We start from the raw sequence: 24557 nt of genomic DNA, 5'->3' as shown, positions 1-24557 counted from the left end.
CCCAGACTGTTGCGTGTAGCATTTCTCAGATTCAAACATAAACATTCTGAGTGTTTATTTACTGCTAAATAGTGCACTATCTTAAAGGGCTCTGCTGCTGAAGTGCCAAGACCAGGCAAGTAATATTATTATATGTCACTTAATGACAAAATTAAAATCCATGCGATCATGTTTGAACTTAGAAAGTCAGAATATAAGTGCTGAAATAAAATTTGCAAAAGTGGAGAGGTAGGCTTACTGACACAAAAAAACCCTGAACTTTATTGAAAAGAACAGCATCTGTAGTGTTTCGTCTGAATGTCTGTATAAGTTTATACCTGAACGCCCCCTGGCGGCCATTGAGGAGAATAAAAGATGAAAATAATTAAAGACATCCACAATTATAAACAAGGTCTGCCCTACTCACAAAAAAAGTTATTATAAGTTATTATAATAATAACTTTTTTCATTTAACTTTTAATTGCTAAATGAACTGTTGAAAAACCTGGGCCAAAAACTCCCCCCAGCAGTGCAATTCCAATATGTATATAAATACAACAACAACAACAACAATAATAATAATAATAATAATAATAATAATAATAATAAAATCACACAAGACAAGAATAATATAACATAATACTATCAAGAACCCACATTTTCCACAAATAAAATCTATGGGCAGAATAAATAATAGATCTTAAATAATTCCTTAAAGTAAACCTACAAATTATCATCCGGAGGGATACAAATGAAAGCTTCCACAGAAATCTTATTGAGGTGACATAAAATACATAAAAACCTTTGTAAAGCCATGATAAGGTCACTATAATCTCACTGCTGAGCACCAGTCACTTTAAATCCCTGTAGGAATATTATAGGAATATTACCTCAATCATTGATCAGGGGAAGCACTTTAAAGCGTGCTGAGGCTGCGATTAATGCTCTCTCACAAAGGTTTATATTGAGATTTAATACAGTTCTTAAGTGGCATTGAGTCTATGTCCACCACTGAGATGTAAGTCTAATGGATGCATTTTCTGTGAGAATTGTCGATTTGAACTGAGTTCAAAGTAGTTTATATCTGTAGAGTAGACTAATCATTTTAATTGTGCACATTTTGTTATATTTAAACAACGACATGTTAAAAAAGGTCTTAAAGCAAAAGACCCTTTCTATTTGAGTTTACAGCCATTTTAAGGTCAGTTGGCTGTGTAGTTGTGTACTCTATAATTGAATTATTATGAATTACACGATACCATCAGAATTAACAAAAAAAAATGTTCTAGGAATTAAACAATTATGTTAATAACCATCTGAGTATCAACTGTATTAAAATTATCAGCCTCCTGATTATGTTATCTACGTCTTTTGCCAGACTTCAGTCACCAGGCAACCTATGAATCATGATGGCTGGTTATTTAAGAGTCAACTTAGTTACTGGGCAGGGGTCATAAATGTATATAAAAAAATGCATTTTCATAAACTGACACCCATAACATGTGATATCAAGCACAGTGGATGCAGGGCCTGAAGAGGTTAACTCCTGTATGTTATGTCTCTTTCCAAAATACTTTTATCATGTCTGTTTATGTAAGTGTTCGATCCTGTTTGTCAGTTAACATTTGAGTAAAACTGACCAGTGGGTCAAGAGCGATCGGGTTACTTTTAGCTGTGGCTGGACCGGCCAAGTAGCACTTTGTTTTTAGTTGCAACCAGCAGCTCTATAGCTCGCTCTGTCCATTGGCTGATTGGATGGTCTATCCACAAAACTTTTCCCACCCTTTGGCAGCCACAGATTTTGACTATACAGGTTTAAAATTTGGTATGGAGGGCAAGTGTGTGTTTGTGTTTATGCTAATTGGTGAAAAGAGGGCATGGCAATGGGGCGATGCATACGTAAGCCTACATGGTTGTATCTATTTTGAATTTGCACTTGTTTCTTTGATTCAAGCTGCTGGCCTAAACCATTTAGATAATTTTGATTGACATCAGTTAATAAGCAGTTGCCAGCTACTGTTAAAGATGATGCTGTGAAATTATGATGGCATTTCACCTACAGATGACACTGTGGCAACTTTTTCTGCAATCACTACTTGTCCAAAGGCTTGAAATTCTCAGACAGAATTTAGGTAATCTCCAGAGATCATGGTCACAATCATCAGCTGTCATACAATATTTATGTTGAGTTTTGTTTAAATCCATCAATACGTTGAAACAGCTTCCGTCAATGAGAACAGACTGCTGAAGCTTTCGACAAACATAAACATGCAATAGAACATGTAGGCTTGCAATGATAAGATAGCGAACACATGCCAATCAGTTCACGTTTACAAACTGATTTATTGAGATTGATTAGATTAGTTTTCATGCCAGCTATTCAAAACATCCAGAGTGCCTTTAGTTATCTAGTGAAACACAGTTATATGCTTCATTCTTACGTAATTGTTGTCAGCATATAAACTGTGAATTAATTGAATTGCTTTTGACTAAAGCCTTTTAGATACACCACTGTCTCCTGCTTGGGTAGTGCTTCCTCCATCCCGGGATCAACTGTTTTTTGCAATAAAAGGGGTTCCCTACCCACGTCCTGCTCATCCCAAAACCTCTGTAACAGCTCATCAGACTCCAGCAGCTCATCGAAGCTCTGAACTGCTTCTGAGTTTCCTTGTCAGGGCTTTGATTCTGCAAGTGCTTGTCAGCAAACTCTGTGGTTATTAACATTTCAGAGACGTTGCTGTTGACCTGTGTCTTCTGGCTGATCAGGTCATTGATTTTTTTCCCTGAAGGGTCGCTTTGTCCTGAGACATCATGTAGTTTTTTTTTTTTATGTAAAAGGCCCTGTTTTTCTGGATGAGGAACTCGTTGGCCTGGCATAAGAATTCACAATCTCCAGGGGTGGTGTTTTGCTCCCGGGAATCTATCTCATCCATCTCCATTTGTCAGGGACACAGCTAGTGTCCTGTGTGTCCTGGCACATCAAGTCGTTCATTCTTTTCTGCAACGCCTCCTCGTCTTTGGCAAGATTTTTGCTTCTGATGGAGATCGAGGGCCTTGTTTTCACATTGGTTTTGCAAAGGGAGTTGATATCTTCAAGGGCTGTGGTATTCTCCTGGAATTCCATTTTCTAATTGTTATGAAGCTAGTTTTGTCACAGACACTGTCGGCTATTGTAGTTATTGAGTCTGCTTTTGCTCTTCAAGACTTGGTGCAAATACTTCAGGTGTGGCCGTGCACAAGCTTTACAGAAAAACCTGTTCTAAATGCATCAGTGCCAAGATTTGATATTTTATCCTATGGGATGGAAGAGTGATCTAGAACGGTTTTCTGTTCTAGTACCGCTGATTAAAATTGGTCACTTTTGAAAATTCTGAAACCTCAGTCAACCTTTTTTTTTCCCATGTCAAACCCAAACTTTATCTTTTGTGACTGTGATTTTATCATAGACACTCAAGGCTTCTTATTCACTGAATGCCATGTTGGAGGGTATTGGTGACCAGAGTTCAACAATACAAGATAAAAAACTTTAAGTGCATTAATTGCATTATGTCAATCTGCAGATTTTCCCATAGGCGACATAGTCTGCCACCAAAATGCCTCCCAGAGGGGAGCGCCAAAATTGCACCTTTTGTTTGGACATTCCTGAAAAAAAATCTAGACTTAAGGTAAAAAATTATGTAAAACTAAAAAAAAGGAAAAAAAGATGATGATGATAATAATAATAATAATAGTAATAATAATTACAATAATAATGGGGGGGGGCATTGCTTTTTTATGTAATTGAACCCATTTTAATCACATTTAGTCAATATTTAATAATATTTCCCTGAGGTAGTTGTGCTGTGTTTCAGCTTCTTCCAGTGTGGACTAATTGCTGGCCTCCCAACACTGTAAGCAACAGCATTAAATCTGTCTGGTGGATGCAGGCCCGTTGTGTGTCGCTAGATGTCGCTGGTCCCTGTGTGTCGGGGCTGTTGGGCAGGCAGGGGGCTGGATGTGGGCTGTTGGAGACTCCAGGGGGGCAGCAGGATATGTGTGTGTTCGTGAGTGTGTTTGAGGCTCGTCGGGCAGCAGGGGAACTTGAAAACTTCACTGCCTTCAGCGAGGGGAGACCTGTGTGCGGAGAGCCAGCGACTGGGAGCTGAATCTGCTGCTTTCCAGTCCAGCTGTGATCGACAGAGGAGGACCGGTCCGGTTCTCAGCAGCATAGGAACGATTTCCGGCCAACATGGATGATTTAGGTAAGTTCGCTCGCCGTGAAAGCAACATTTACACAGCGCGTGTGTGTGTGCGTGTATTGTTAGCACAAACATAATGCTGGCGTTAGCCTCGTGTTAAACCAGCGGGGTTTTTTTAATGAGGTTTGTGGCCGCGGTTGTGTGTTTGGGTCAGCAGTGTGTGTCCAGGTAGCTGAAGTTATCAGAGCTCAGCGCGAGGTTACATGCTCAGAAAGGCCCCGCGTGCTGACATGAGGAAGCGGTGGTATCATGGCGATAATTAGCTCAATTAACTTGCGTTTTAGCCATTTGTGAAATCAAAAAAACGCGTGTGAGAAGACGTAGTGCTGTGGTCGGTGCGCCGGTAGTGTTTGTGGGAGACTTATTCCTCTCACAGTTCCTCCACATCACTTAACAAAGCGTGTAAGGCTGCTGCACTGTAAGGCTTCTCTAACTTTTTTATGCTCAAAACTAAAAGAAATGTGTAAATTAGACCACAGGTCGTTTGGCATTTGATGAGACACTGACCTACTGAGCCCCTCCTGGTGACTGTCAGCCTTACATAACAGCCTCTACTGCAGGTGGGAAATGGTTTCCAGTCGTTGAGTGGTCTGAATGATCTGTAGCCCATTAAAAAGCCCATTGCAACTATTACCATCTTAATTTCAGCTAATTTCAGCTGACTGTCATATCAATGCTGCGTTATCTCACATACAGAGGCAGATGAATCCAGGAGAGCTGTGCTGTCTTCCTGCCTTTAAAGATGAGCTTAACTCGGTGAATTATGGCACACTTGATGACAGCAGAAAATGTAATGCCTGAAGGCAGGTTGTGGTGACAGGGACGATATGTAGAGCTCAGCACAATGTTCTTGATGCACACAGCATCCTGGCTCACCACATTCCCTATGTGACAGTTTCCTTTGCTATTTTTCCTGTGGTTTAAAATTCTTGATATGTGCCAAACACTGTTCACGCTCTGTCTTAGCTATGCAGCTATGGGCGGATAAAGAGACAGTGGGGCCCTGGGCACAGACATGTAAAAAGGACCCAGCACCTCTCCTACAAATGAACAAGGTGCACAGACTCTGGGCTGGCTTTGCCTCTTTTTGTTGTTGTTTTGCATGTCTTTGTAGCTGTCAGCATCTTTTTGTGATTTTGTGACTCCTTGTGATAATTTTTGTGCTTTTTTTTGAATGCGTTTTGTAGTTGTTTTGTATGACTTTGTAGTTGTTTTGTGTATCTTTTGCATTTATGTGTTTGTTTTTGGCTGTTTTGCATCTCTTTGTAGTTGTCAACATCATTTTATGTTTTGGTGTCTCTGCATGACCTTGTAGTCGTTTTGTGTCTCTTCAAAATTGTTTTTTGTGTCAGAGGTCACTCTGTGTCTGTAAGGGGTATATTTTTGTCTTTTTGGTTGTTTCGTTTCATTTTGTAGATTTTTGTGTCTACTTAAAGTTGATTTGTGTCCCTTTGTAATTCTTTTGCATGTATTTTGTAGTTGTTTTGTGTCTCTGTAGTAGTTTTGCATCTCTTTGTAGTAATTTTGTGTCTCTTAGTACTCTGCTACATATCTGTGTCATTTTGTGTTCCTTTAAACAATCTTTTTGTCTCTTACAGTTATATTTACGACTATTTTTCGTCATTTTATGTATCTTTCGAGTTGCCTTGTGTTTTTGTGTTGTTCCTTTGCATCTTTTTGTGGTCATTTTGAGTCTCATTTTGCAGGAAAAGGTTTGGCCCCTTAGGCCTGTGCCTCATAGGCCCATTAAGTAATCCATCCATGTTTGAAATGCATGTAGTGGTCACAGTAAGACTGCTGCAAAGCGTGCGTTTCTTTTTATGGTGTAGAATAATTTATATGAGCAAATCTGCAGACCCCCTTCAGTGATGTTAAAGTGAGCAGCCTAATTAAAAACAGAAGGAAACACACTGAAGTAACACAGCTTGCACAGCACTATCAAGATTGGTTGCATTTTGCATTCATTTACAAGCATTGACTGTAACGTTTGTGTTTACAAGGCTTTGAGTTTTACCCTGGCAACTGTAAGGTTAAGTTTAGCAGGACATCCGCGAAATGCATTGGAGTCGGGTTCATTGGATGCTAAAAAAGACACCAGAATGCATTCATAAAGTCAAAGATGATAAATGTCTTGCAAAAGCCGTCCAATTACCACCCGCCGTGACTGCAGGTGGACTCGCTATCGGATAAGAGATGTTGCTTGGTTCTACAGTATGTTAACATATTCCAGGCAGGGCAAGGCTATTTGACCTGAATATAAAAAACAGTTTGAGAGAGCAGTGTCTTCTTAGTCTTCCCTATCATGTTTGCTCCAGAGCAGAACACCTGGAAATATCTGATTTGCACCAAACACCCAACTCTGTGGTTGACATCTTGATGGTGAGGGTGAGACTGTACCAAGAACACTGGTCACTCAATATCCAGTCAATATTTATGGATACCTTCTCAGCTTACGTGGGTGAAGGGCTTCACTTAAAGTAGCTGCTTAAAAAAAGAGCGTTACACAACCCAGAGTAATTATCATGTCACAGGGTTGTAAATTCTGTCATCGTTTTAGCAGAGACCTGTAAAACGGTGGCACACAAACTCAGAGAAATGTGCGCTGCAGATACCCCATGCTCCAATGTTGCACGCTCTGTGCTTGTAGACGGTGTTGAGAGTCGCAGAGGGACATTTTTTTCCTCCTTGTGTTTACGAAAATGGAAAGTGTTGATGTTTTAAAATAGTTTAAATGCAGTCGGGGATCTAAAAAAGTGCCTCCTGAAAATCTGAGGCGAGTCAGTGCGAGGGAGCCGTCCACCTCAGACCCCAGAGAGGACAACGAAACCTACATGTATTTTTAGCAGAGGAGTCCTCAAACGCTGAGCCAGCAGCACCTAGAAATCTTTCACCAACCGGCTCTCTCTTATTCCTTTCCCTCACTTTTGTTGTGCATTTCTAACATCTTACATATTCCCATATTGCAACACCCATGACATGAAAGCAGTGACTCTGACTTGCTTCCTGTGATTGCACATGTGCACACTCTTAATTTGCCTTATCCCCGTGCTTTCCTTAGAGCCAGCTGTGGGAGCAGACTAGCGCTGCTCGCACTAGGCAGGGCGTCAGGGTGGATCAGGCCCACATGCAGGGATTGGGCCACAGCCAAAATTTATCCTCCTTAAACACTGCACTGCCCCGCCCTCTCTCTTCCCACTCCCCACCATTCCTGTGGCGAACCACATAGAAAGCTGCAGGCTGCAATCTATTGACAGTTTAAAGCTGGCTGAGTTTGCAGGAGAGCAGATTAGCCTTTAGGAAGGTTTGGATCAAGGCAGATTGTGATGCTTGATCGCTTGCAATTATCAGGTTTTTAAGTCAAGTCAGTAACGAAAGTTGGAAACTGGATACAAAAGCTCGCTTTTATTATGCTGGAAGTGGATTCCTGTAGTATGTGTCTCCTTTTATTCGTGCAATCTTTGCAGTTTCGATGCTGTGGCATGTTTCGAGGCAAACTTTCATTGACCTCGCCTCCTCAGCTATCGGAGCTGCGGAGCGTTGCTCCTTGCTTCGCTGCTCTGGGCCTGCACCAACAAGACATGAATGCCAAATAGCCTCCAAAGTTAACATCCTTTTACTGACACTGATCTGCGTTACCTTTTCTCTATTTCCTTTCTGTCTGCAAATACAGTAACTGCTCTGTTTCCCTCTCAATGATTTGTTTTACTGTCACTTTGGTGGCACCATTTGAAGTGAAGTGATTCCCCTGAGCCCTGTCAGCACGGCAGCTGCAGCGTTGGAAATGTCACTCACTGAGTGGGTGTGGGCAGAGTAGTTCTTTACTTACTCCAAATGAGATCTGATGTAGCCTAGATACTCAACAGAGTCTAAATTTAGGTTGGTTCATTGTTTACACACCAAAAGGAATGTCAGATAGCTCACGTGTGGACATTTGACATTTCCTCCAGATACTCTTAATTAGACTGTGACACTGATGTCATTTATGCCCGAGTGGTGTTTCTCACTCTGTCAGGGACACGATTTGTATGATAACCTCATATCGCTTCAGCCCACAAGCACTACAGCTTTGTCAGTCAGTGTTTTTCTCAACAAGAGTCAACCACCTTCTTCTTTTGACTTATGACGCTGTGATGAATCCGCTTCTCTGCAGTGCATCCAGTCTAACAATAACTAGAGCTGCAACGATTAGTCAATTGGAAGAAAATTATTTGCCAACTATTTTGATAATCGATTAAATGCCAAAATGTACAACATTTGCTAGTTCCAGCTTCTTATATGTGGAAATGTGCTGCTTTTGCTTTTCATTTATGATACCAAATAAAGAGTCTTTGGGTTTTGGACTATTGGTTGAACACAATTCCAAATTTTTTTTTTTTGCTCTGGGAAGTTGTGATGAGCATTTTTCACAATCTTTTGACATTTATAGACTAAATAATCAATAAATCATGAATTAGTTTAGTTCAGTTTGAAGGAAACTGTATGCAATCAATGAAGTTATTTTACAAAATCACAAATGTATTTCATAGGGCAGGACCAAAATATTTGACTATTCGGGTATTTGTTCGTTGGGTAGGTATTCAGTTTTCAATTTTGGGATTCTGATATTCTTTTTGGGTCTGTTTTTTTAAATAAATCTATAAATCTTATAAATGTAAATCTCAAATCTTACATTTGTTGGCACTAGTATGCTCTTTCTGCTCTTGTGTTTCACAGCGCTTTGTCAGGCATTGTCTCGGATTCAAAGGCCATTATTAATGAGCATTTAAGCAGTTCTGTAATTCACAAAAAGTGCATGGTAGTTCAGCTGAACCCCTTGGGATTGCAAACACCCAGAAAGCACTCCAGACTTCTTGGAAAATGATTTTTATTGACAAATAATACAAAGAGCAATGTAGAATGTAGAATAACAGAAGCCTTAAATGTCAACACTTTAAAGGAAGCCAAAAAAACGTGTTGCAGCACTATCCTAACAGAGATGCTGCATCCCTCTGAGTTATTCAAATTGCTGTTGATTACTGAAGAAGCACTGAGGCACAGAAAGTGGCATTTAGGACAGCCCTAGTATTTTAGGGGAATCAGTTGCAAAGTTGCATATTTGACTTGCAATACTTACCGTGCCAAACAAAAATGAACCAAAAACAATTTCCTCTGATATTTTGGGAAACACCCTTGTTGTCTCGCATGGCAAGAGATAGATGAGTTGACTCAAATGTCTTCAGCAGTTTCCCTCAGAACAAATAAAGGTTTATCTTACCTGATGTCTGTATGTTCAGTATGAAGCTACATCAGCTGCTCGTCTTAGCTGGTTTTGTGTGATGAAACAAACAATTTCTAACATGTTAATCAGTGATCTTTAGAGGTGAGAAATCCAAGGGCGTGGATTTTAAATAGAGCAGAGAATTTACCAGGCAGGGAGGTTTTAACGCAAGACTCTACTGAGTTGCATCATGGGCAGTGGAGGATTTAGCATTTTTAGAGCTTGGTCCATACCGGTGACTTCAAAGTCAGGATATTGCTGCCCCCGCTGCTTCAGCATGTCCCTCAACTGTATGGAAATGTGATACTAAATCACCAGAAGTACTCTTTTAAGTAAAGTCAGACTGGACTTGGAAGTTCCCGTTATCTAAAATCCCCCTTCAGCTAACTTCCTCTTCACTTTAGCTCAAAAATCTGGCAGGTTGCTGTTGTAAATTACATCTTCAGTAACCCTCGGCTTAATGCAGCAGAGGGCAAGCCTACACTAGATGGTAAGTCTTGTGTGTGTGGCATATAAATCACACACTGAATCAATGTAGCATCTGAAGGCTCCAGAGAATCCTTTGTATCTCCTCCAGGGTTTGTCCATCTGTTTGACTTTAAAATTAAAACGCCGCAGGGCTTTGAAACATATGGTGTATTCACACAAACACGCACACACAAACGAAACACTCATACAAAAATGCTCCCGATCACAGACTGCTGGTGCGGACAGACAGCTCTGAAGGGGAAGCTGACTAAGCAGCGACAGCTCTACACTCAGCCGACCGTCATGTCATCTCTCATGGGCCCAGTGCACCATAACAACAGCTGGCAGGGTCCGCATCCCAACGGCTACTGTAGGTTTTTTGGAATCAGGGTTTATTTGAAAATAAGCTTTCAAGCCAAATTATATTGAGACTCATAGAGATTCAAGCAAAATCTGGCTGTGGTTAAGATCTGTGTAGTTTTAAATATAGAGCAGCATATCTAACACACAGTCGAGTTACTAGGGCTGCACGACTACGGCAGAAATCAGAATCACAATTATTTTGGTTAGTGTTGAGATCTCCAATATTTGACACAAGCACTCATTGACTCTGGACCCATCGTGCATTTATTGAACTCTTAAAATATGTATTTTTAACAGTAGATTTTTTTTTTTTCTACCTTAAGTATAATTTAACTGAAAAACAAATTTAAAAAATGTAAAAATCGGCCTGATGTGTGGGCGGTTGCATTACAAAGAGTGTCCTTGACTGTTGACTCAACTTTTTAACTGATTTTTTGTTTATTTTTTTGCTCTTGATTGTCTGATCACAGACCACATTTTGTTTGATTGTCATATTGGTCGTATTGGCTGAGTGAGTTTGGGCATCTAGGGAAAGCGCATGGCTGTAAGGGAAAGGGGTGTGTTAGAAACACGTTGGCTTTTCCTCCTTCAGCTTCCTGTCCGTGATAGAAAAGCACAGGAAAGATCATTTAGGTTTTTATTGTTATTATTATTTTACAGCTAACCCCTGTTACTGCACTCAGTATTTGGGAGACAAGATACAGGAATCTTTTTTTGGTGTTGATGAGCTGCAGCATTTATTCTGCACAAACTGCAAACTCCACTGTACATTCACTCGCTTTTTGATAATATACAGCTTAAACGCTCTGGTCTGCTTGCTCACTCGTCTACTTTCACCACATTCACCATCACACTTTCCCTTGTCTCTCCAAGACAAGTCCTAAACTTTGAGTTTCAGGTCCTAAACAAGTCAAGATGTGCTCTTCATGAAACGTAATGCCTTTTTAACAGCAGAGTAATATGTTCCATTTACAAAAAATATGATTGTTTTTTGACAGAAATATTTCAAGTCAAAAGGCTCACGTCCAAGTTAAGTCATGAGCCCATTGTGTTTAAGTCCAAATCGTGTTGCAGATCTTTGTCAAGTTTGTCAAGTTGGCTACAGTCATCATATTTGTGACTCGAGTCAGACTCAAGTCCAAGTCATGTGACTTGAGTCCACACTTCTAGTCCACACACACACACACACACACACACACACACACTCACACATTATTTACTGTCTGCTGTCTCCTGATAATTGTTTTATCTCGATTGTCTTGTTTTCGTACTCATTGGAAGCCAAAATTGTAATTGAAAATAAAATTAGATTAATCGCCCAGACCTGTAGTTACTGTATGTGCCCGTCATGTTCCTCTGCCCTGCTTTTTGTCAGCTGAGCTCAATGAGCCCTTTTTATTGGGCAGCTTCTGGTCCAGCTGGACACATGTTTCATGGCAGGAAGTGCCCTGAGTGACCTCTGTTGTAGTAATCAGGATTCTTTGCTGCTCACCAACAGAATAGCCTATTGTAGGTCACAGACATCATGTTAGTCATACTGACTTGTGGACATGCCTCATCCTGTCCTATTTTCAGCGACTTCCTCAATGTGAGCAGAAGAAACCGGTTTGCTTTTGGATTCTTTTAAATCCTGCATTTCTGTCTCGCTGTTTTTCCATTTTGTTTCCAGGCAACCGGAACAGCTCATTAGCGTGATATAGCATGTTGTCAGTGAAGAAACGAAGCAAAATAAGGTGCAGATTTAACACATTCTCTATCATGTATTAACTATATATGCCTAAAGCGGCCTTCAGCCATCCTGCTGTGCTCTGATGAATCGAGTTCCCTGCTGACTTTGTGAGATTCTCATCCCGCCACTCAGTCTGACAGTGACTGACAGCTCGGTTGATGCGACGCTGTTGATCCTCTGATGCGAGCTGTAACAGGAAAACAGCTGGTTGAACAGTTTTGCATTGCAGATAAAGATGCCACAGTGTTGTACCGAAATTAGAGTGGGACCACATTGTTTCAAAGGGTATCTGCTGTCGAAATTGTGGTCCCTTTTGCTTCAGTTCAATGCCTATTTGTCGCGTGAAATGGAGCTCTTACAGTGTCAGATGGCCTTTCAAATGCACCTGCATGGTTTTTCAGGCTTTCCTCTAATTGGCTTTTAAATGTCATTTTTCTAAGAGGTTGTATGGACAGCGTGGCTGCGGGCTTAGATAACACATCACTCTTTTATTAGGAAATGGGTTTGTGTCTAGCAGGTTTCCTCTGGCCTTGGTGCAGGTTTATATAGTAAATAACACACCGCTGCTACTGCCCTATTTAGGATATAAAGCCACCACAATAAGGGCCTTTGTTGAATTGGGATGTTTGGGGTTGAGGGACAAGTGAGTGTGCACATGTGCAGGGAAAGTGAGCATGATTGTGTGTGTGTGTGTGTGTGTATGTGTGTGTGTGTGTGTGTGTGTGTGTGTGTGTGTGTGTGTGTGTGTGTGTGTGTGTGTTTCATATTGCTTGTGCTCTTGTGCTTTAGTTGGATTTATAATCAGCATCTGGCTTGTTAAAGAGGATCATTCAGGAAGCCAGATCTAGACCCCACTCGAGTTAATGACAGCGTCAGTGATGCTTAGGTCAGGATTACTACTCCGCAGGTTTATAGGGGTGTTGGCTCAACACACACACACACACACACACACACACACACACACACACACACACACACACACACACACACACACACACACACACACACACACACACACGCAGGACCTGGCACCCACACCGAGCTGACTGTTTTCCAGTGGAATGATTTGGCCTGCTTTGCAGACCTCACAAACCCTCCTCTCCATCCTCATCCCTCTGTCCTCGTCCTGCCGGAGGGGGACAATGAGCAGCTTGTTTCTGGTGCTGTGACCTACTTCAACCCAGAAAAGACAGAACCAGACAGAACTGATCAGGGAAAGGGGAAAAACTGTCCACATATCCAGTCTTATATTTTCTACCACTTTACAAAGTCTGGGTTATGATCGTATATGACAAAAAAATATTTTTTTCACAAGCTTTCAAACACATCTCATAAACAATTGCTGGAGTATTCTGAGTTACAAGCTCCAGAAAAAGCTAGTTAATCAACTTTAAGATAGGATTTTTTTTTTTGTTAAAGCAAAAATAAATTCTAATACAGGCTATGTTTTCCATGATAACTGACAGCTTGTGGATCATTTTTTGTTCATGCACCCTCACAAAGGTGAGCATAAACCTAGCTTAGTAAAGAGCATGCATTTGATGCTTTAATGCATTTTTCAAAACAACCATGATGGCTGCAGCTAAAACTTTCTGTTGAAATACTGTTCTCAAATTCTGATGGCAAAAACAGCAATGCTTTGTCAGAAATATTCATCTATTTTTTCGTCTATTTTCATCAGGTCAGGCTAGTGGGATGGAGTCTTTTAAAAACTGTGAAATTGCAAAAATTCCAAAAAGGAACACCCCCTCAATTAGCTCAGTTGTAGAAATGTTAAAAAAGTGTGAATAATATTATATCCTGTAGTGTGCTACAACAGTAGATCAAATTGTCTTTCACTCTCTGAAGGGGCACTTCTGTAAGACAGATGCTGAGGATTTCCCATCTCGACAGTTTTGCTGATAAAGGGGTTTGAATGAATGGTAAAATGTCCTAAATTTTAACAATAGTTCAACAGTTCACGGTTTTACTTCCACTTTCCATTGTAAAACTTGGATGGAACTTCTATGCAGACATCCAGGAAAACTGTGTTTTACTTTTCTTTTCCTTTTGGCTCTGTAGTGTGTGTGGATTTGGTTAAGATGTTATTTTCAGTCAGAATCAAAATACTCAAAACACATACTGTATTGCTTTTGTTTGCAGTTCAACCAAACAAGAGCAATCTCTCATACTATCTTTAATAAATGCACCCTCAGTACAGCTGAAACATCACTTTAACTGCTGTTGCATGTGCACAGATGCTCAAAATAACCACAGGGGCAACGTGTAAACCACAGGAAAGCGTCTGCGCCCACAAACTACCTCTGTGTTCCTTTGTACGTAGTTCTCTGTGGGGAATGAGAGAGGGGAGGTAGGTGGGAAACAGCGAGAGGGAAGTGTGTTTTATCTTTTTACTGGTATTGTTTCAGTTCACTGACACTCACAGCTCACGTTGGTCTCTCAGTTCTCGTAGTCATATCTAGAGGTTGATACATTATTCATGCACTCAAAAATCTTTTAATTAGTTCAATTCATTTACTCAAAAGTAATGATTCATTTCAGTACATATTTATTGTGCCTGTGGGGCATTTGCTTTGCAGCAAGGATTAAACTCATAAACCATAACAGCACAATAAGAGCAACTACAGAAAAGGAATTTAAACAGAAAGAGCATCAGGCAGACAATCAGAAGGGTGTGAGAAACAGGCAGAAGAGGAAGTCAAAAGTGCATGGTGATGATGTTAAATGCAAAATACAAAAAATGTACTCTTTAGAAGTCTCATGGATATTATTTGTAGAATGTTTTGCTATTGAGCCGCGCAAAGTAGAGATTTCAAAGAAATGACAGCATATTGCCATGTATGCCTGACATTATGGGTGTTGCACTCTTGCAGTAAGTCTGGGTGGGGGTAATGAAGACATAAATATGCTATGAAAAAATGATCCAAAATCTCACTTCCAGCTCTAACTGTTACATGCAGTCTGGCTTTAGATCAGTTATGAGGCACGACTACTGAAGAAGATATTTACCCACATGAAGAGATGCTGGATTAAATTTGCAAAATAAGGCGAATGCTAAAAAGAACATTGGCTGGCCTCTAAGATGAAAAGCACTCAGAAATTAGATTATAGTGAGGAGAAACACACATAAATGCTCGATCACGAGTTACATACCTTTACAGAGGAGTGTAGATAAAGGTTAATTAATATAGAGGAGGATTTTGTGGTGACATTAGCATTTTACTCTCTGTTCTACACCATGTAGACAGCAGCTATTTTTATTTTTATTTTTGTACGTATTTGTTGTGGTCAAACAGTAATTTCTGAGAAAGCACACTCATCACACAAAGGGGAGGGGTGTTACTTTCAGGGTGGAAGTGATCAGAGGTGAGGTTTCAAGCTTGGGACCATGTCTGCAGTCAACCGTCTCTTGTGTGGGGTGGCTGCACTCTTTTCAGAAGAATTAATGTAATTTAAAGTGTTTGCTGATAATTTCTTTTGAAAAAAAATTGAGTGAATGCAGTTGTTTTTTCCAAGTATGTGAATAGCGAAGTGGTTGTTCTCCAACAACTATTGATGTTATCCTGTAATTTCAATAATAATAATTATACTTAAACTAATAATTTTCTTGCCTAGTGTTAGATGATAAGATCAATCAGGGAGTAGTTTTGGGCAGAGTAGGGGCAGTTTTCTGGTGTTTGAGTCACGGGGTAGTTAATTGATCTGTCAATCCCTTCAGAGCTGAGCTGATCAGATTACTGATAAAGAGGAGCAGCTGCTGCAGAGGGAGCAGAAGCAGAATTTTTGACCTAGTGCAATAAAGAGTTAACTTTCACTGTGCCTGGTGTTCTGTACCTAGAGTGCACTCCGAAAGGGTGTGATGACCAAACACTTCAGTGGTGTACCTTATGAACGGTTCAGCTCTAAAATGCATGGTCAATGAGTGGTAGCAGATTTTTTAATCGTGGCGGGCTGCCACAGATTAATGAATGTGTGGGAAACCTGCAGTAAGAACACAATTGAGTACATATTCCTGAAAACTACTTTTTCTCGGCCACTTGGATAAAGCTGTCGACACAACACTGACCTCATCAGCTTTTTGTTTAGTGTGTAAAACTTACAGTGGCCTATTTACACATTCAGCAGATGTGCGTAGCATCATTAACATTCATTTAGACTGCGAATGTAAGTCCAATAGGCTATTCACTCTCCTTTAGCTTTGTGTTTGGGGTCTACCTCTCTGGTGGGAAATAATCAGCTCTTAAGCTGCTAAATGCTCCACTGTCTTCACCATCTATTTCGCTTACTTTGTCTGTATGCTTTTTGATGCTGGGCAAGTAGTGTAATTGTGATTTATCACAGTTTTTTTTTCTTTTTTTCCTACAACAAGCTGCCTGCCTTCATTTTGCCTTGTTCGCAATCTAGTCTGTGTAGATACCAGGATTATTATTTTTCTAAATTTGGAAATTGTGCTGCTTAGGCAGCCTGAGGTCACACTGCATTAAAGGTCAAGTGTGTAGGAGTTAGTGGCATTCAGCAGTAAGGTTACAGAAGTGAAACTTCTCCTATGTGCCAAGTGCGTAGGAGAACTACAGTGGCCAACGCAAAAACGTGAATGGCACAATCTAGAGTCAGTGTATGATTTGTCCAGTCTGCTACTGCTGCTGTAGAACAACATTGGCAGACTCTGTGGCAAAGGACCTGCTATGTTTGTGAGATATGACTCTTTCTAAGGTAACAGGAAACCCAGTTGTTCTTATTTTCAGGTGATTCTAAACTAATGAAAACATTGGTATGAGACGCCCTTAAATCCTACACACTGCACCTTTAAGTCAGCAAATAAGTCAGCAAATTCTCCTTAAAATTAAATAAAAAAACAAACACATTAAAGCCATGAAACTACTGAGAAACTACCGAAGATCACCTTTTTATTACAACATATAAGCAGTCCAGTTTGCGTCTTGCTTAATACCCTTTAGTAAGTGTAGCCTATGTATTTTTCATGGTTTACTTCATCTAAAAAGTCCTGCCATTTTTTTAAAAAAATTACATAGTTTACTAACCTTGAAGGTTTTCTTTTAGATATGTTCATTATGATGGCTACAATATCAGCTGTGTTATTGTCCCGCTCCTGATCTGTAGTATTAAAAAAAGAGGAATCTACCTCTCTGTTTAACGGGGAATTCCTTCAGGTTGTATTATCCAGGTTTCTTCATTAGTAAACTTTTTCTGAGCCTCAGTCTGGTATTTAAGTGTTGGATTGCATGTGCAGGAACAGACTTTGCTGTAATTGTATTGAACAGTTCAGAGTGGACTACAAGTTGCTGTGTAAGCAGTCGTATTCTATGACTTGATTGCAAGTGCGGGCCGTGGTGCCATTTCCATTTAAAAGCATTTGTAGCATTTCATTGATCTGGACATGAGAAAACTCCACCCAGGCTCTTCTTTATACTGTGTAGGAGTGTATGAGACAGTAAAGCAAATGTAATGTAACACATAGCATAAGCTGGTTGGGTGGTCTGAAGTGTCCTACTGTTGCTTTGACCAGGTCGGCCATCCATCATCTACTGTATGTCTCAGCTCCCACAGGTCAGGGTCGGGCTGGTATTTATAGTGGGCCTGGATGCCTCAGTCTGTCTCTGGTATGTGTGGACAGCCTAACTGAGAGGCACCTGTGTGCACTGTTGTCCTCTTGCACCTGCGTGTGTGTGTTTCTAGTGTGATTTAATTTTGCGCGTGTGTGGCCGCTGAAGCGCTCCAAATGAACACAGGCACGGGCCGTCTGCTGTCTAGCACGAGCCCAGAGGGGAGTAAAGTGTAAGTGCACACATCTTGTCCTTCTGCCTGTCTTTTTTCCCCCTTCTGGTGGAAGCAAAGAGAGGGATTCATCATCTCTGCGATGGTCTGTCAGCTTGTGTCACATTGAAAGGCCATCTCTTGCACTATAGAACATGAAAGGCTGTCACTTCATGTCGACGCACACAGAACTGAAGGTCGTCTCTTACAATCAAGATTTGGGTTTTTTTTTTTTTTTTTACATACTCGTTTTAAAAATATTACATTTAGATGCCAAACAGATTATTTTACAAAATTTGTCTAACAGCTGACATTTTGTTTTCTCTCATCTGTCTCATTATCTCACTGTCTTGTTGAGCTGGTATGCATCTCGTATTTATCTCCGCCTCTTGCTCTTTCTCTCATATTTGGAAGACGCGCTGTGGCATGTCAGGAATTCATATCAGGCGGCATGCACCTTGCAACACATCAGATACAGAGGGAAGAAATTAAAGGAATGAGGGTAGGGAGATGAGGAAAGGAGGTCAAGGAACACAGGTAAACTTGCTGCACAGACAGAATCTCGCGGCTGATATTCATCCTGTTAGTTTCACTTTGGTGTCAGCGCATATCTCAGGAAATGCCTTGGCATTTATGAACCTCTCAGATAAAGCCTGCTCTGTATACCAGCCCTTAGAATAAAAAAAGGAGTGTGCTGGGCTCTCACTCACGACTCAACATCACCCCCTGCAGGTTGTAAAAGGCTGTGTTTTGTTGCATTTGATAGGACATGTTCCCTAAAATGAACCAGATAAATAAACAAGAGATGTGTTGAGAAGTAGACAGTATTGATTCACTCTTGTGCAGTGGTCAGCTCTCATAGAGCCTCAAGCAGTGTGTGCTGTGTCAAGTAGGCAGGATGTCCTGTCAGGGTTAATGTAGGCTTGCTTCTGTTGACGTCCAGGACTTGTATTGATTAAACCTCAGAGTAAAAGTAGTGCTCCAGGATTGCTTTGCTCAGTTATATCTAAATTCTGTGTTGATTTTGACAATGAAAAGTTGCACTTTGAAGGGATAGTTCAGATATTTTCAAGTGGGGTTGTATGAGGTACTTATCCACAGTCAGTGTATCAACTACAGTAGGAGTTGGTCAGCATGGCCCCTGTTTGGAGAAGCAGGCTAGACTCCAGCAGAGCAGTGTACTGCTGTGGATGCAGGAAACAACAAAAGGCATTGGAGCCACCTAAAAAAAATACCCCAGCAATTTCCAATAGAAAAATGAAGCCGTTTTAGCGCTCCCTTCAAAGCCAGATTAAGAAAACCAGTGATTTACTATTGCTGAAGACACGAGCTGCTGATTCACAGCTGGTTCAATCCAGAACCCAAGAACCCTTTTAAATGCCAAAGTCACACAATAAAACAAGAAAACTAACTGACAGAGGCAGCAGCAGACCAGCAGCTGCCAAAAAAAAATCGGATATTGATATCAGTATGAGTTATTGGCCAAATGAGTTGTTATATATTGGCAAATTGTGTAGTAGATTTTGTAGCTTCCATGTCGGACTCCAGCCTGATTCTCCAAAGAGGGGGTGTTCGACTGACATCTATTGTATGTAATATACTGTCAATGGAAAAGTACCCCATACAACCAAACTTGAAAAAATCTGAACAATCCCTTTAAAGTGCTGATCCAACATCTGCCCTTCCTTTAGCTGCTCACATACTTGACTCTTCAAATGTTTTCCTCTCCATACCCTCATTTTCCTGCATCCCCCCTCCCTTCATTTATAATTTTCCTGTCTTTTTCATCCCCTCTTCTGCCCACTCCAATCTTACTGGTCCCCTTTTTTATCTCTCCCTCTCTCTTTCCTGTAATGAGCCCCATGCGGAGCAGCGTTCGTGTAATTAAAATGCACACCATTCATCTGGGAGGAAGGGAGTCTCCTTAATCTGCGTCAACCCACATTTTAGCCTCTGAGGATTTGCCTGCTGCACTCCACACACACACACACACACACACACACACACTCACTCTTCCCAGTTTCACTCACTATCTCTCATGACACTCCCAGTGCCATTCCTCACTGTTTGAGCCCAGCTGTGCCCTGCCATGTCACATTTAGTGTTGTTGACATGGAAGCCAACAGATTGCTGGTGTATTTCGTTGTTCAAAGAAAGGGGACTGTGGTGAATTGATGTTAGATATCTCTGCTTCTCAGGAACGTTGGCTTTGTTCTTATAAAACATCAGCATCTCATATGCAAGTCCCATCTTACATGCATACGCACTAAAATATGCTCAAATAAAGTTATCTCCAAAAGTTCTTGCCTCTCGTTACAAAGAATGATTCAGGAGGCTCATATTTAAGATTGAGCGCTTGGGTGTCTCTTGTGAGTTTCTCATTTTACTGTAGTACCATTTTTGGTCACTGGGGATCTCGTCTGTGCTTTGCGCCAGAGCCTGTGTGTCGCGGTATGTTCCCTTGGCAGGGGAGGCCGACACACCTCTGTGTGTTTGTGTAGTTTGTGGATGGGTCGGAGCATGCCGAGCAGCACGCTGTGTTCAGAACAAAGGCAATGCTTAGGCTGCTAGTTTTATATTTTATACTCAGCATATATACTTGAAATTAAAGGAGTGTAATACAACCACTTTAATGAGGGAAATTAGCTGCTGATTTCAATTAAATCCCGTCATGTTGATCAATATCTCAGATATTAAAGTTAGTAAGCAGAGCTCTCAACAGAACATGTATTTCATGTAGCCTGGGGGTTTGTGTTTTAGTGTAACTCTATTTTGGAGCAGCAGACTCTTTATCAACAGGGTTAAAGCCAGTTCAGCTCGAGAGCTAAGTTGATTAACATCTCTTGTGTAAACCATCTGGACCAACATCTGTTGACTGAGGTCTCCACCGGATGCAGTGAAACTTTGCTCTGGCATCAGCAGCAGATACATGCTCTGACTGCCGAGGTCTTCAGATATGACTGCTGTTTAGTTATGCAGTATTTCTCAGAAGTGATGAAATCAAAGTTATGTTTAAACCTGTCTTGACTTCATCCTAGATGAATGTTTGAACTTGTCTGATCAAGTATTTTTTTCTTAATGTGTAATTTTACAATCAGTAATGGAGATTGGAGAGATGGACTGTGTTGGCTGTTGATTAAAAAAATACATCCAAATCAGCCTTTCTCGCTGTGTTTTTGGTGATGTTGTTGTAATTAGAATCAGCTGCATCATGGGAGAAAAAGTCGTTTTTAACCTGGAGCAACATCACTTTCTTTTTGCTACTTTTAAAAGCCTTTAAAACCTTTGAACCCTGAGCAAATTGGTGTGATTTCTTTCAAAAACATGGGGGAAAATACTTAGTCAGTTTGGTTAGAAATGTTCAACAAATTGCAAGAAAATAGATTTAGAAAATGATCTTTAAAGAATAGGTAAAATGGAAAAAATAAAAAATGCTAGGGGAAAGTACACACACACACACACACACACACACACACACACACACATATATATATATATATATTTTAAATTTAACTTTTTTTGGTTGTTTTTTGTAATTATTTGCTTGTACTACTTTTCAGGTAAATTTTTAGGTTTTTTTTACTAATTTCTGAGTAAGTTCTTCTTCATTGCTCATTGCCTTCTTTCCATGTTTCAAACCCGTGAGTTAAACACAGGAAAACCTATTTGAATAAGTTCACAATCTCGCTGACTTCCTCTTCTACTGGACCAGAAGTCTAGCGACTGCGACAGTTGTGTTGCTTCTTTATGGTTGTGTTTCTGCTACTACCAAGTAAGAGATGAAGGCACACACACACACACACACACACACACACACACACACACACACACACACACACACACACACACACACACACACACACACACACACACACACACACACACACACACAGAGCTGGCTGCAGGAGTGTAAACAGTGGGCTGTGCTGTGTCCATAATGAAGCTCTGAGGTATGTGCTCGGGCTCTTGAACGGAGTCTCTGCTGTGAAACCTAGTCAGCTGGCATGTTAGCCATGCTAATGCTAAGTCGGGCCAAGTGGATCTGGCATTGATCTGGTTCTGCTGATGCTGTGTCTCCTCTCAGTCTGGGAAACATTGCAGTCCCAAGTTACGTATGTAGTGATGATACTCTGCTAGCATTTGTTTGCCATAAAAAATGTACAAATGCAGTCGGTCTCCTGACAAAATCTTGTTCTGTTTGTCAATAAAGGTCATATTATAAGGTGAGACACTGCACTGCAGATGTGCATGCTTAAATTGCATATTTTGTCAGATAATACCTCATTTGCAAATTGAAATATAATGTTGAAAAAACTTGAAATACAAAAAACAACTCTGGGGGGGTGTTATGATATTAGTTGCATTAGTCAAACTTTTTATCCTAGTGTCTTATTTTTTTCCTAAAAATGTATGGAATTTTATAAAACATCTTTACAGGCCAATTTCTCAAAGTGAGTTTTTACTCAGAGAGCAAAAAATGTCCACTTCAGTAGCACTTGCATACATTCCCACAGATATTCTGACAGTTTTTGAACCAATGTTGAGAGTTTTGTTCTGGAAATGTTTGCAAATCACTGCATCATTGATCAGATAATTGATCATTTGTATATTTAAACTTAATTTTTCAGAAAACTTGTAATGAAAAAGAGGTTTGCATTAACCCTTTAACACCTGGATCGACAACAGTTTTCTTGCATCTAATTTAGATACCTTTTATGGCATTTAAACCTCTGAAACATGGGAAAATGTGTTTGATTTCTTTCAAAATCATGGGACAACAATGAGCAACTAGGCAAGAAATGTCCTTACCCTTGTGTCTGCCCTCACCCTTATTGTACTGAAAGACTAAATTTAATGTAACACTGAATCATTGTAAAAGTGTGAGTCATGAGTAACCTAAGCAGAGTGTGTGCTGACACTGTGAAGGAGGGGCTAATTGCACCTTTATATACCTTTGTGATACCACTCCCTTAGTTGGGCAGGCCTCTGTTGATAAGAGCTCAGTTTGCCTTTAACTTTCCACACAACGTACTTCACCTTCACCTGCTGTGACGTGCTCGGCCTGCCGCAGTCAGACACTGTTTTCAGTGCGTGAGTAGTATCTCTTACTTGAGTTTTCAGGCAGCTAGGGTTGGATCTGGCATAGCACTGTGTATATGTGTATATGTGTGTGTGTGTGTGTGTGTTGGGGGGGGGGTGTAACCCTCTGCTGTTAATTTTAACCCCTCCTTCTTCTCTCTACCCTGACCCTCTCCTCTGCTGTCAGTTGCACCCCACTCTTCCCCCTCCTCCTGCTCTTGCCCTCTTATGCTGATGGTAGAGTTAAGAAAGGCAGTTCCTGCCTGGCAGACTGTCTGTTTGGGTTGCCCTCCTCCTCCTGCACTTCTTCTTTCTCTGTGTTATCTCCTCTTCATTTCCCTCGGCGCAATGAGTTGTCTTTTTCTAAGGTATGTCTCATCGCCATGTTACTTTAGCTTTGGTTTTTGTCTTACTTGTCCCGCCGCTTTATTTTAGGATGGAACTTTGAAATCGTTGTAGTAGGTAGTATAGTAGGTGTTTGAAACATCTTAACAATACTGGCAATATTGCAGTATAATGTATAGAATATTAAAAACCTAATATAGGAGTGGACAATATAAAGGAAATATTTATTTTATGGAAAGATGACTTTTTCTCTTTGCCTTCAGAAAAGTTTGTTGGCTAAACTCTCTCCAAGTGGGTGAAATACGTAAGGCATTTACGGCCAGATTTTTATTCTGACTGCTATGCTATTCCTTTTCTCAACTCTCATCCTGACTTATTTTACATGGCTTTTATGTGTATACTCCATCACTCCAGAACTGTACAAAGTTTTTACATTTTGGAAAATCTGAGCAGCAGGGTAAATTAAACTGTGTCTGTCTTGTCCAAAAAAAAAAGAAAAAAAAGAAAGGATTTTAACAACCTCTCACTGAAGTATAATTTAAATAATTTTCGTAAGCTTCTTTGAGATTAGGAAACTTGATTGTACTTATGCTGTACAATTGCTGTTTCATATTGTGTTTTATTTGGTTTCGCGTGAATTTTACATTAGTTTATGCACTACATTTGAGAACACCATTGCGCTTAAAGAGGCTCATTGGCACAATGGGAAATATGTAGTTGTGCCAACACTAATTTTGTACTAATTCTCTCTGAATAAGATTGTTAAATTTAGGGTTTTATTTTTTATTTAGGACTTGTGAAATTCTGAAAGAGAAACTAAATCCTGCTGTGGTGAGTGAGCAAGCTAAAATAAGCCTAAGTATTCAGTAATACAGTCTGCGCTCTTCATTAAATCCCCTATAATGTTATGTGTCCTTCTACCTGCTGGTTAGGACTGCTTAATGAGTAGTTGTTTTCTTGGCCCGTGTTCCTCTCTAAATATCAAATAACCTCTTCATGCAGTGATGGTAGCTGTTGGTGTGTAGATGGTAAATATGAGTACCTGGTTGCAGACTTGACAGCGGCTCTTGGATTTAAGACATGTCAAGACTCCAGGCAGACCAGGGTCAATGAGTAACCAAAGGAGTGGCTATGGCCGTCTGCATGATTCAACTTTTACAACTCCACTCCCCCTGATGTCAGTGCACATGAGGGATTTGACAGATTGCGAAACATGCTGGGATTTTTTGTTCCTCTGTGTATGCGAACATAACTGGTGATGAGTTTTGCAGAGCCTTATTCTCCTTTCACCCAAATCTGCCTGAAAATATAATCAGCTTCAGAT

At 40.4% G+C, this 24557-nt stretch overlaps 1 protein-coding gene across 2 annotated transcripts in view; it reads left to right on the top strand.

The window, feature by feature from the left end:
* Positions 1–3960: 3960 nt before the first annotated feature.
* LOC121954296 (paxillin-like) overlaps positions 3961–24557 on the top strand; it is a 34962-nt gene continuing 14365 nt past the window's right edge. Inside the window, exon 1 of one of the 2 annotated variants that reach the window (XM_088085887.1) lies at positions 3961–4220. In XM_088085887.1, the coding sequence (XP_087942013.1) occupies positions 4208–4220 (13 nt within the window). In that variant the 5' untranslated portion in view covers positions 3961–4207. The remainder of the gene's footprint in view (positions 4221–24557) is intronic. The other variant, XM_042501690.2, reaches the window with a different exon arrangement.

Source organism: Plectropomus leopardus, chromosome 2 (genome assembly GCF_026936395.1).
Source record: "Plectropomus leopardus strain MGB_pleo_1.0 chromosome 2, ASM2693639v1, whole genome shotgun sequence".
In the NCBI taxonomy this organism is placed as follows: Eukaryota; Metazoa; Chordata; class Actinopteri; order Perciformes; family Serranidae; genus Plectropomus; species Plectropomus leopardus.
The sequence above is the reverse complement of the archived record's forward strand: the minus strand, read 5'-3'. Positions and strand labels throughout refer to the sequence as shown.